Source organism: Neoarius graeffei, chromosome 10 (genome assembly GCF_027579695.1).
Source record: "Neoarius graeffei isolate fNeoGra1 chromosome 10, fNeoGra1.pri, whole genome shotgun sequence".
Taxonomy (NCBI): domain Eukaryota; kingdom Metazoa; phylum Chordata; class Actinopteri; order Siluriformes; family Ariidae; genus Neoarius; species Neoarius graeffei.
Genome location: NC_083578.1, coordinates 129,356 through 143,047, shown reverse-complemented (window position 1 = coordinate 143,047; position 13,692 = coordinate 129,356). Strand labels below are relative to the sequence as shown.

The 13,692-nt window shown below is 41.7% G+C and overlaps 1 protein-coding gene across 1 annotated transcript in view; it reads left to right on the top strand.

The window, feature by feature from the left end:
* The window catches only part of LOC132892676 (uncharacterized), a 126,291-nt gene extending 113,559 nt beyond the window's left edge, over nucleotides 1-12,732 (top strand). Inside the window, exons 12-15 of the mRNA XM_060930989.1 lie at nucleotides 2,402-2,673; nucleotides 6,434-6,501; nucleotides 7,574-7,761; nucleotides 11,561-12,732. Coding sequence (XP_060786972.1) covers nucleotides 2,402-2,673; nucleotides 6,434-6,501; nucleotides 7,574-7,761; nucleotides 11,561-12,576 — 1,544 coding nt within the window. The 3' untranslated portion in view covers nucleotides 12,577-12,732. The remainder of the gene's footprint in view (nucleotides 1-2,401; nucleotides 2,674-6,433; nucleotides 6,502-7,573; nucleotides 7,762-11,560) is intronic.
* Nucleotides 12,733-13,692: the final 960 nt, after the last annotated feature.

The window sequence follows — 13,692 nt, the reverse complement described above, 5'->3', positions numbered from 1 at the left end:
GGAATAATGGCGATGGATTTTGAAGCACGCTGGTATGGTCAATTGGCTTAAGGATGTGTTAAAGATGTATGTGAGGACACCAGTCAGTTGGTCAGCGCACGCCTTAAGCACATGGCCAGGTATGTTGTCAGGTCCCTCAGCTTTGCATGGGTTGACTCTAGATAGAGTTCTCCTCACATTACCTGTGGATAGAGTACCTGCTCAGGTACACCTCCTTGGAGGGAGGTGTAGTTTTCCTCACAAGCTCTCTGTTCTGTGTCTTAAATCATACAAAGAAATCATTTAGCTCGTCTGGAAGGGAAGCATCACAGTCACTGCTGTGTGGAGTGGGCTTGTAGTCCAAAATGGCCTGAATGCCTTGCCACATATACAGTGGCTCTGGTGTTTTGGAAGTATTCATTGATTCTTTGCAGGTATGCCAGCTTTGTCTTCCTTATAGCGTGGGAGAGATTGGCTCTGGCCACCCTGAGGACTGCCTTGTCTCCAGATCTGAAAGCTGCATCTCTGATTTTAAGCAGCCCATGCACTTTGGTTGTCAGACTGGGTTTTTAATTGTCTCTTGTGGTGACATCCTTGGAGACAGTAAAATCCGCTATGCATTTGTAGCCAGTCACAGATTCTGTGTACTCCAAGTTAGTGGAGTCACCATAGGTAGCAGCCTCCCTGAAATTGTCCCTGTCTGTCGATGCAAAGCAGTCTTGGAGAGCTGAAACTGCACCATCTGGCCATACTCTGATGATCTTGCAGACTGGTTTAGTGCAGGATTTGTACACAGGAACCATGAACACTGATATGGTACAAATAGCCATGCTACAGTTGGGGGATGGCCTTGTACACCTCACACACACTTGTGTAAATGTTGTCCAGGTGTTTTCCCCCTGTAGTAGCCAAGTTGATGTGCTGGAAGAATTTTGGGAAAACCGACTTCAGATTGGCATGATTGAAGTCCCCAGCAACAATGAGAAATGCTTTTGGTGTGCCCTTTGTAGTTTGTTTACAGCTTTGTATTGCTTGTCTAGCACCTGGTTAGTATTAGCACTAGGCGGCAGGTACACGGCAACTACTAGCATGCAGCTGTACTCTCTCTGCATGTAGAAAGGCCAACATCTGACTGACTATTTATGTAAACGCGCAGTCCGCCACCATGGGTCTTCCTGGAGAAAGAAGCATCTTTATCTGCTTGGATGGTGGTCAGTCCATCCAGCTGGATGGCCAAGTCTATGGTGTCGTGCAGCCAAGTCTTAATGAAGATAAAGATGCAGCTGTCTCTCATTTCCCACTGGCAAGCTTGCTGCAACCTTATGTAGTCCAGCTTGTTGTCCAGTGATTGAACTTTGGCAAGCAGAATGGACAGTGTCTCTGGTCTCGTGGGATTAGGCTCAACCCTCACACCAACATTGCTACACTTTCTTTGCTGCTTCTTCCGCTCGTGGCACTTGCGTTTCAGTCACGTCTGTTTCTCTGCCTGCCAGAGCAGGACAAGGCTACTTCTCAGGTCTCTGTCGGCAGCTTGTGTGAGAATTTGGTGCTCCCCCCCAATTCTGAGCAAGATGTGCTGCTCATAGACATGCTTCTGTGCATGACCGACTCATCTTTTTTTTTTGTTAAACTAATTGACAATGACTAAGCTTTAATACCATGGTCTCAGGAGCTCTGTATGCCACTGCCTGTATGGAGGCCACCATCTTTCAAGTCAATTTCTTTGTATAGCGCTTTTAACCATAGGTGTTATTGCAAAGCAGCTTGACAGAAAAATAAAAATTTCAAACGTATGACCTAATAAATTCAAAAATTTCTGCTCAGGTTTAGTCAAATACTGCAAAACTGATAGAATGGCAATTGCCAGTGCAAATGAATACACCAGAAACATACCATGAAAGCAACCTAAGAGCTTTTTAAGGCAAGTCACTCAACCCAACTGAGCATGCTCTTCACTTAAAGAAGACAAAACCAAAGGCAGAAAGTATCATTTAAATCCAGTATGTGTACGTTTCTGTTAATCTGCTTTGTGATGTCCATTGTTAAAATGGTTTACAAATTAAATTGAATTTGCATCTGATTGTTAAAAAAATGATGTTTGTAATTATAATTGTTTGTCCAATGACTTTTAGTCCATGAAACTGGAGGGACTATGTTTAAAAAAAAAAAAAAAAGCTGCAATTCCTAAATAATTAATGCAATTTTTTTTGCTTAAACCTCTTGAATTAAAGCTGAAAGTCTATGCTTCAATCACATCTTGATGGCTTCATTTCAGATCTATTGTGGTGGTGTTCAGAGGAAAACTTACAAAAAGTGTGTTGCTGTCCAAATGCTTATGGACCTGACTGTATATGCTCTCAGACATGCATTACATACACATTTGGGCATCATTTCTTCCTATTGTTTTTTTCTCTACTCTCAGTCTGTGAAGTTTGCAAGTCCTTCTTCTTCAACAAGTGTGAGGTTCATGGACCGCCCCTCTTCATCCCTGATATTCCTGTTCCCATGGGAGTCCCTGACCGAGCCAGACAAACTCTTCCTCCTGGGTTAGAAATTCAGAAGTCCAGCATTCCTGACGCAGGCCTGGGAGTGTTTAATAAGGGGGAGACTGTTCCAGTAGGTGCACACTTTGGACCCTACCAGGGAGAACTGGTAGACAGAGAGCAAGCCATGAACAGTGGATACTCCTGGGTGGTGAGTTTGGTATAAATTTATTATTAAGATTTAAGCAACAAAATTTTACCCTGGATGAAGGGAACTCCAATTAATATCAATATCCTGCCAGTGATATTTGGAGTAGGGGTGTAAATCACAAGTTTGATCATGATACAATCCTACATCTTTTAGCTAGTATGGTGGAAATACACCTGTTTAATAAAAGATTTACTAGTCACTCCTGAAAAAGTCTGGATTCAACCAGATACTTGAAGGCATAGTTAGGGTTAGTTGCATTTCACAGTTGCAAATGCATCTCTTTTGTTGGGAGACTTCCATGCTGCAATTGGGAGAGGATGAATCTCTGACTCGTGGAAAGACGGTGAGCCTGCCTCCATCGCCAACTTTAGAATGTGCTCCTTTGTCCATTATTGTGAATAGTTGTGAATCTGTACTGCAAATGGGTGTGGAGAGTCACCCAGTGTCATTCTAGTCACGGGGGTTCTGTGGGCCTTTCACAACTATAGAGGTGGGGAAGACCTTTTGTGCCAAAGGTTTCTTTCAGTAGGCTTTCAATGAAGGAGGTGGGCTATGGTCTCTCAACCTTTTCTTGTAAACCAGTTCTACAGATATTGTTACACCTAGATATATTCTCCCGGTCATCGACTTTAAATTTTAGAGCTTTGTTGTGTTTGGTTAGGGTTGTAGGTGGATTTAAACCTCTCAAGTCTTGCCTGCAGCAGAGTTCAGCAAATCATTCAATAAAGCTTCCATTTGTTTAATGGTTTCATCATGTCTGTTGATTGTCACCCTGTCGTTGGATATTTGAAAGGAAAGTGGGGCTATAGTATGGCTTTTGGTGGACTTCAGTAGTCTCTCCATGTCTGGAAAAGATGAGTGCATGACTCATGCTAGCTTTGGGCCTGTTCAGCTAGCTTAGCTTGCACTGTATTGTCTTGACTGCCCTCAGTAATACCTTGGTCTGTGGGTATCTTTTTTGCCAGCCTTCCTCATTCCTTAGCTGCTGTTAAAAGTTTGTATAGAGAAATGGATGGTATCAGATGGATTTGGTGAAAGTTTAGTCTGGATTTCAACAGAGATTTCCAGGTTTGTGAACTTTTCTGTCATTGGTCACTATGGAAGTCCTGTTTATTTTGAATCCGGATCAGTCATATACCCAGGAACGGAGTTAAACCGAATTAAACCAACGGTTGCTCACAATTACTTGGGGTAAATAAATATTACTTATGTTAATTATTTTGGATTTGTTCTAAACCCGTTGAATGACTGAACTGACATAAGAGTGCATTTTTGTAGCTGTCTGTTTTGAGGCCAAAAGACAGAGGTTTGATTGAACAGCACAGGTTTGCCATGTCAAAGACATAAAACCTTTGAGTAATAATTTCCATTGCCTAAATTGTGATGAAAAGCCTTGCCTGCATTTTCCTTTTTAGTTACTAAATTCACTTCAGAGATTGCAGGCTGTTCTATGAAACTAAAGAAACTTTAATACTTCCTTCATGATGCTTAATATAATATTGGCATGAGCCATGCCGTTTCCGGTTGAGAGTACGCTGTGCACATTCTGGCTGCCACTTCTCACTGGAGCTTATTTTACTTTTGGCCCTTTTCCAGCTCACTTCAGCCCGACACGGCTCGCGTTTCGACTACCTCAGAGCAGCACGACTCAGCTCGCTTCGGCCCTGCTTAGCACCCAAAACTCGCACGGTTTTGGAGTGGGGCTGAAGCGAGCCAAACCGAGCCGAGTGGGGCTTGGGGCGTGAGGAGACACTCCCCTGTGCACTGATTGGTGAGGAGGAGTGTCCACACGCCCTGCGAGCACGCTGGGATCTGTAAACACCGTAAACCTGGAAGAATAATTACGAATTACGAGAATTTCTGAAGCCTTATGCGCCTCGCCTCATCTATACGCTCTTGCCAGTATCTGTTGGCGTTGTCGGTGACAACAAGCCACAGCACCAAGACCAGCAACACTAACGACTCCATGTCCTCCATGTTTATTGTTTACTATCCGGGTCGTGAGATTACCGCTTAAAAGGTCACTGATGTCACTGTTTGCGCCGCCTAACAACATCACGTGACGTCCACCCACTTTCGCTAACTCCACCCAATGTGTCCACCCACTTCCAGCCAGCACGGTTCAGCGCGGTTGTAGTCGAAATGCAACTCCAACAGCCCCACTCAGCTCGACTCAGCCCAACTCAGCCGCGTTGGTAGTGGAAAAGCAGCATTTATTTTCCCTTTTGCTTTTCTTTTTTTGTGGTGTTTTTTTTTTTTTTGGGAGTGTTTTGTCTGCCGGTTGTGGTGTAGCTCCGGACCCAGTTTTGGCTGTCGGTTCCCTCCAAACCTTGGTTTGCTATGGGTGATGTCTGTGTTCCTCACTATGGACTGGAGTGATCTCGTTGCTCTTTTAACATCGTGGCTGTCCAGTGCTTTGTGGCAGTGCTTTTGTGCTTGGCGTGGTGTTCCAAGCAATGTTGCTTGGTGGCATCGCAGCAGCAAGCAGGTGGTTTGAGACATACCAGTGCTCTGCATGGCAGTGTGTCTGTGCTCGCTTTGTGGATCCATGGCACGGCGTTCCGAGTGATATTGCCCGGCGGAAGTGCAGCAGCTGTGCAGGCGGTATGGGACTTTATTTTCATATGGCTTTTGGTGGAACTGTGGCTGCAACGTCATTGGAATGACATCCTGATGACCTTTTGGTGGACTCTTCCCCCCCCCCCCCCCATAATTGTAAAGCAACCTTGGGTATGAGAAAGGTGCCATATAAATTTAACTGACTTTATTATTAGTGTGCTTGGAAAAGCACACTATTGTTGTTCTCAAGTTTTATTCTTGTTATTATTCGTCTTCAGCCGTTTTTTTGGGATCCACTACTCCTCCTAGGGGTTTTGAGAGAGACACCCCATTCCAACGCTGAAACGTAGGGCCCAATCTGGAATGGTGTGCTTGTTAAAATGGTTGCGCTACCCCTTGTCGTTCGTCCGGTATTCCCGTTTTTCGGTAAAATTCCGTGCCATTGAAATGAATGGGAGTGATGACATCATAAGGAGCTTCCCCCATTCTAGACGTTAGAGTGCGCGCAGCTAAAAAAAAAAAAATTAAACTGCGATTTTACAGCCAAAATCCATGTTAACCCTGTAAAACCTCTGAATTAAATTGAAAAACATATAAAAGGGTGGAGAGGAGATTTCACTGCGCGAAGCGTCTCCTTTCAAAATGCTGTGAAGGAGTGTGACAGGCTGAGCCGCGACGCTGACAGAGCGCGCGCGCAGGGCGTCATTTGCCGGCATTTTTAAATCACTGCTGTCCTGTCGCTATAATCTTTGTCTAGTCTCAAAAAGTAAAATAATCCACACTGGCTGTTAAAAACTTCATTTATTGGTTAAAACTTTTGTTATTACAACTCCGGTAGCAATTCACTTACCAGGCATTCAAAACGCTCTTCCGTGTCTCGTCTGGGGAAACATGGACTGTTCCACTTGGGGGGAAAATAGAGGGGGGTCCCGGGGCAGTCCATTCTGACGGGGTGTTTTGGGGTAATGACTTAAAAGCTATTTGGAGGGTTCAATAAGGTATTTTTGTGCATATCAGTTATTGTATGTATTTTATAGAGTGTGAGAGAATGCGGTTTCATTTGAGTAAGCACACTCCAGCAGTTTCTGCAGAGGAAATGCAATCTAGTTATCATCATCATCATCGTTCCTATGGTCCTCAATTAATTTGAAGGCATAGATTAATTTCATGAAGAAATTGTAAATGTATAATCTTTCTACAGATATGCAGGAGCATGCAGTGTGAAGAATACATAGATGCCAAAGGAGAAATGCATGCGAATTGGATGAGGTGAGGAAGACACCAGTGGCTGGGTTTTTGTGTAGTGATTGATTTTACAACTCCTAATTTGTTGGCAGAACTTTGTCTTCCTCCTGTCACTGATGGGTAAGTCCAAGCCAAAAAGACCCAATCTATAGAAAATTGGTTGCCGCAGTATTTTTATTTTAATGATGGAAGTTACTGATTATTTTTATATGTAAATCTAAATTAGTTTTCAAAATTTCAGCTTTCTAGACCCAGAGGTTTTTATTTATGCCGTTTTGAAAAATTAATCCATTAAAAATGGATGATTTTGGATTGAAAAAGAGAGAATGATGCACAAATAACAAGATGACACTTCACGTGTTTGTCATGAATGAATTAATGAAACTATTTACCAAGTTGCAGACCTGTGCTACCTGTGCTTCATTTCCATTCAGGGTCTTAAAGGTATGATACTTTTTGTGGGGTATGTAATTGAATCTGCCATATTTGTGTAAATATTCTATCGAGAGAGCTCCCATTATATAAGTGACCAGGAAATCTGTCTTATAATAAGACCAAGTAGTCTTATAATAAGACCAGGTAGTGATAGGAGATGAATACGTTTGTTTTCTAGTATTTTTAGGGCCCTAAACCCCACTCACGAGTGCGTTTTTCTTTTAATTTTTAGCATTTTTAGGAAGTACCTATGGCCAGGATTTTCTAGATAGATGGCTCTGTTTTCCTACCAGATTAGCAACATGTAGAGAGTTAATTTACCAAACTTCAAACCTCTGTGTAGCCTAGAAGCTGAGAAAAATGGATTTTAAACCCCAAAAATACCTGGCGAGGATTTAGGGGGTACGTTCTGGTCTAATTTCAGTAATTTTCAAAATGACCTAGTTCATTAAATACACAGAATAGGGCCCCAAAATGTATCAGTTCATATTTCACTGGTATCTATTACCCTAAGCTCTCACAAAGAAAATGGATCTGGTGCTGCTACCACCATCTGGTCATTTGGCATGGACCTACCCTGATAATTGTCCCAATTCTTTCACTCAGTCTGTAACTCTGAACTGATTTTTACCTTTTCTGCCACTTTGCCTCATTCTTTTAGGTATGTGAATTGTGCCCGTAGTGATGAACAGAATCTTGTGGCATTTCAGCATCGAGGGGGAATTTTTTACCGTTGCTGTCGGCCCATTCACCCAGGACAGGAGCTCTTGGTGTGGTATGAAGAGGAGTATGCCAAAGAACTCAGTCCTGCGTTTGACTACCTCTGGAACAAAAAGTGCTCCATGAATGGTAAAGTCTGTCCATACGTACTGCAAATAATTTGTATTATTAAATTATGTCTGTATACCAGAGGAGCCCCAACAGTTAATGTTTGTCCGGATCAGGAACTGGCATCCCATCAGGAATGAGGACTAGCTGCCATGAAGTCATGAACCTTGAGATGTACACCTTAACCCTAGAGAAAAATCTATTTAACAAAATACCTGAAAAAAAAATGTATTTAAAGATTGAGCCAGTATCTCGGTCCAAAAACACCAAATGGAAGATTGTTCCATAGTTGGGGAGCTTTGTAGGAAAAGATTCTATCCCCTGCTATAGTTGTCATGATTCTAGGTACTAATAAATAACCTGCGCCTTTTGATTTAATGCAGGCATGGCAGGTCATTTAAAAAGTTAGCTCAGGTACTGTAGGGCAAGACTCTTCAGTGCTTTTTAGGTTATTACTAGTATAATAAATGCACCAGTTTGCTGGGAGGCAATGCAATGGTGGATAAGATGGGCGAAGAGTTGATCAAAACTTTTGGTTCTAGTAAGGACTCTGGAGTAACTGGAGCTTGGTTGTGCACCTGTAGGAACAGCCAGACAGCAAGGTAGTGTTGTTATAATCTGAGGTGTTAGAGGTTTTTCCTGCATCATCTAGAGACATACAGTGGTGCTTGAAAGTGTGTGAACCCTTTAGAATTTTCTATATTTCTGCATAAATATGACCTAAAACATCAGATTTTCACACAAGTCCTAAAAGTAGACAAAGAGAACCCAGTTAAACAAATGAGACAAAAATATGAGATGATCCAATATTACATATCTGTGAGTGGCAAAAGTATGTGAACCTTTGCTTTCAGTATCTGGTGTGACCCCCTTGTGCAGCAATAACTGCAACTAAACGTTTGCGGTAACAGTTGATCAGTCCTGCACACCGGCTTGGAGGAATTTTAGCCCGTTCCTCCGTACAGAACAGCTTTAACTCTGGGATGTTGGCGGGTTTCCTCACATGAACTGCTCGCTTCAAGTCCTTCCACAACATGTCAATTGGATTAAGGTCAGGACTCTGACTTGGCCATTCCAAAACATTAACTTTATTCTTCTTTAACCATTCTTTGGTAGAACGACTTGTGTGCTTAGAGTCGTTGTCTTGCTGCGTGACCCACCTTCTCTTGAGATTCAGTTCATGGACAGATGTCCTGACATTTTCCTTTAGAATTCGCTGGTATAATTCAGAATTCATTGTCCCATCAATGATGGCAAGCGGTCCAGGTGCAGCAAAAAAAAGGCCAAACCATGATACTACCACCACCATGTTTCACAGATGGGATAAGCTTGTTATGCTGGAATGCAGTGTTTCCTTTCTCCAAGCATAACGCTTCTCATTTAAACCAAAACGTTCTATTTTGGTCTCACCCGTCCACAAAACATTTTTCCAATAGCCTTCTAGCTCGTCCATGTGATCTTTAGCAAACTGCAGATGAGCAGCAATAGTCTTTTTGGAGAGCAGTGGCTTTCTCCTTGCAACCCTGCTATGCACACCATTGTTGTTCAGTGTTCTCCTGATGGTGGACTCATGAACATTAACATTAGCCAATGTGAGAGAGGCCTTCAGTTGCTTAGACGTTACCCTGGGGTCCTTTGTGACCTCGCTGACTATTACACGCCTTGCTGTTGGAGTGATCTTTGTTGGTCGACCGCTCCTGGGGAGGGTAACAATGGTCTTGAATTTCCTCCATTTGTACACAATCCCTGACTGTGGATTGGTGGAGTCCAAACTCTTTAGAGATGGTTTTCCAGCCTGATGAGCATCAAGTTTGTCATGCATGACGATTCAGTGCATGAGTTGAAGACTTTGATAAGGAAATTGGTGAAATTAGTTCAGCCTCTTTAAGGGGAGTAAAACATTCTAATTGCTGATGTTACAGTTACATCGTTATCTACAGGTTTACTTAGCAAATTGTCTGGCTTTAAATTAATAGTTTGAATTTTTTTGCCTGATATTTTCAGTTTTGCCATTGAAAAAAATTAATGAAGTTGTCGCTATTACATATTGAAGGTGTGCATATTTCAGTTGTGGTCTTATTCCTAGTTATGAATGAATGAATGAATTTATTTATTTATTTCGAACATGTATAAAAAAAATGTATGTAACTATTTGTACATACAAAAGAAAGAACACGAGAAAGTGACAAAAAAATTAATAAATAAAATACATAAAGAGCTCAGACATTACAATACACCGCACATTGTTCGAAAAAGGAGTGGGAAGAAGTACAATACTTTTTAAAAAAAAGTATTTAGTTAATTTTGCTACAGTATTAAATAAGAACCTAGTGTGGAAAGATGCGTTGATCTAGCAGCATGAAGGCTTTTCTATACTTCAGGAATCTCTCCTTCCATGCTAATTTTGCTTGAAGACATTTTCGTTTGAGTGGTCTGTTTTAAGGTGCGTCATTGTTATACCAGGGTGCTAAAATTTTCACTTTTTCTTTTAAGTGGAGCTACATTATCTGATGTATAGCAGAATGTTGACTCAAAGCGTATTGGGTCTTCAGTTGCCTGATTGTGGTCTGACTGTGATCCAATCAAAGTTGATAACTCTGGGGGGCGTCGTGGCTCAGGTGGTTAAGGCGCCATACCATGAATGCGGGCGACCCGGGTTCGATTCCGGCCCGAGGTCATTTCCCGATCCCTTCCCGTCTCTCTCTCCCGCTCATTTCCTGTCTCTACACTGTCCTATCCAATAAAGGTGCAAAAAGCCCAAAAAAAAAAAAAATATCTTTAAAAAGTTGATAACTCTGGGAGAATATTGATAAAACTCTGTGCAGTAGTTGACGTGAATGTACATTTGACACAGTAGCGTGGTGAGGTGCATATGTTATTGCTAAGATGTATTTCAAATGAGATGAGATAATGAACTGAGGTAGCTTCAGACTGTGGAAGTGTAACCATATTTGCTATATTTAAGCTGAATGTTAGTATTAAATTGAGAGTGTGACCACCATTATGAGTAGGTCCTATGACATTCTCATTAACCCCTACTGAATCCAGAATGGACACGAGTGTTGTTTTCTGAGAGTCTTCAAGGTTATCAAAGTGAATATTGAAATCTCCAACAACTAAAGTTCTGTCAAAAGAAATAACCAGGTTCAAGATAAAATCCACAAATTTACAAAGGACTTCAGAGTATGGCCCCATAACCTGTTACATTTGTGTAAATGCTACAGCAAACCATTGGCAAGTAAATGTGTTCATATCTAGCTTGATAAATAAGGCCAGTTGTTCTACCTTTTGAAATTTTGAATGCTAGGACTCTGTTTCTCATTGAAGTACATCTTTTGAGGATGGCAACACTGTATTATTCTGATAATGTAAAATGCAGGATCTGTGAGCTTCTCTCCTCTTGTCTGGCACATACTCGCATATCCTACTTTACTTCATTCTGTGCTGCTTACTTGGCTGAGCTAACCAGTCTGGTGACAGACTTGTTCTCATGGTGGTGGTTTTCTTCAGGGTAGTGGCAGCTGTTTCAAGCAGTGTTGAATGAAGCATCACCTTTAAGTGCATGTGTGTCAAGTCCATGCTGGTAACCCTGAGCCTTGTGAATTTGCACACAGAGACTTTCTCAGATCCACTTATTCTCTGTTGTTGGTTTCTTGAATTACAGATTAGTACGTCTTCATTCGTGTAGAATCTCGAATGTTTTACTTAACCTCAAACACACCTTTACATTGGGATAGGGTTGTTACATTTTATAATCCTTTTTTTTTTTTTTTGCATTTCATGTTCAGTTTCTGATATTTTTGTCCTTTCACTTCTCCAGAAGGAAACAACGCTCTGCTGCAAGTCTTTTCCTGTTCCACATGTCCTCTTTCCTATGCATCTCAAATTTACTTAGACAAACACAGCCAGAGATGCCACTACGAAGAAAATGTGAGACTATGGGAATCAGGAGAGATTAAATATGAGCTTCAGATCCCCTCCAAAGGCTCCAGTAATCAGCCTACATCATCTGATCCTCTCAGTTCTGACACTTCTCACAATGATGAACAGAAGGAAATTCACCACTGCTCAGACTGTGGAAAGAGTTTTGTTCATCAGAATGCACTCAAGACACACCAGTGCATTCATGCAGGAAGAAAGTCACATCAGTGCTCACAGTGTGGAAAGAGTTTTACTCAACAGAGTAATCTCCAAATACACCAGCGTATTCACACAGGAGAGAAGCCGTACCACTGCTCGCAGTGTGGAAAGAGTTTTACTCATCAGAGTAATCTCCAACAACACCAGCGCATTCACACAGGAGAGAAGCCGTATCACTGTTCTCAGTGTGTAAAGAGGTTTACTCGACAGAGTGCTCTCCAGCGACATCAGCGCCTTCACACAGGAGAGAAGCCGTATCACTGCTCACAGTGTGGAAAGAGTTTTACTCATCAGAGTGATCTCCAACGACACCAGCGCATTCACACAGGAGAGAAGCCATATTACTGCTCACAGTGTGGAAGAAGTTTTGGTCATCAGAGTAATCTCCAAAAACACCAGCGCATTCACACAGGAGAGAAGCCGTATCACTGCTCACAGTGTGGAAAGAGTTTTGGTCATCAGAGTGCTCTCCATCTACACCAGCGCATTCACACAGGAGAGAAGCCGTATCACTGCTCACAGTGTGGAAAGAGTTTCAATCAACAGTCTCATCTCCAAAAACACCAGCGCATTCACATGGGAGAGAAACCGTATCGCTGCTCACTGTGTGGAAAGATGTTTACTTATTCAGTTACATTTAAGACCCACAAGTGCACTAACTCAGAGACGTTGCATGATTTAAAGTTGTTGACTTAAACATGTTTAGTTTTGGCTGAAAATTCTGTAATTTTTAAACTTTTTTTTCCATTTTATTAATCAAGATTTTATTAATCTTGACTTTCTGTGGAAGGCAAAATATGTAATCTTTTATAATGTTTAAAATAATAAGGCAATGTCTTCTTTTGATCTTAAGTAGTTGTGATATCACTCCACAAGACATGCATTAACTACAACACTTATCAGTGTAGTACTGTAGCATTAGACTGAGACAGAGCTATTGAGATGCAATAAATTATAACTGTCAAACTCAAGTCCATATGTGAATAGAGTGGAAACAATACAAACATTTCAGTTCATCGCAAGTCTTTCTGCCTATGGCTTACTGTAACAGAGTCTCAGATATTGGTAGAAAGACTATTGGAGTTTCTTGATGCATGCCTCAGGACCTCTGACGAAAAGTTCATTATAGTAACCTAAAGGTTATAATTTCATTCATTTCTTTGGTGTTAGTGAGTCTTAACACCAGAGGGTTTAACTTGAGGTTAAAAAATGTGAAGTTTTACATGTCTAGACTGACCTGCTCATTGGTGGAGGCATAGGAGAATCCTGACACCTCTGGCCATCAGAATCTCAAAAATGCCTGCAGTGCTGTAGAGGCTAAATGGCAGAAGTTTGAACTGTTATGTCCCAACAAGGTGCACCTCAAGAAGTACCAGTGTTCTGGGGGTGGCAACAAACATGGAAGTTTTCCTAGGACACGAATACACCACATGAACATTTGACAGTTTCAGTATGTGTAAAAGAAGGACTTGCAAAACCAATCTAGTCTTCTCAGATCTGGAATAGGATGAATGTTGCCTTCATTTTTTTGAACAAGAATACTTGGTGAAACTATCAGCAGAACAACGCAGGGGTCCACGGGGTACATGCAGTTCAGACCAAACCATCACTGCCTACTAACCAAGGCTTGCACCCAGCACATAGTTGATGACCTGCCCCATAACTGTCTATTGATTTTGTATTTTTATTTTTTTCCCTATGATTACTATACATGATTTTATGGAGTCCTGGAGAGGGGGGGGAAAATGTATCTCAAAACTTTTTTTGTTGAGGTCAGTGTACAACCCCAATTCCAAAAAAGTTGGGACAAAG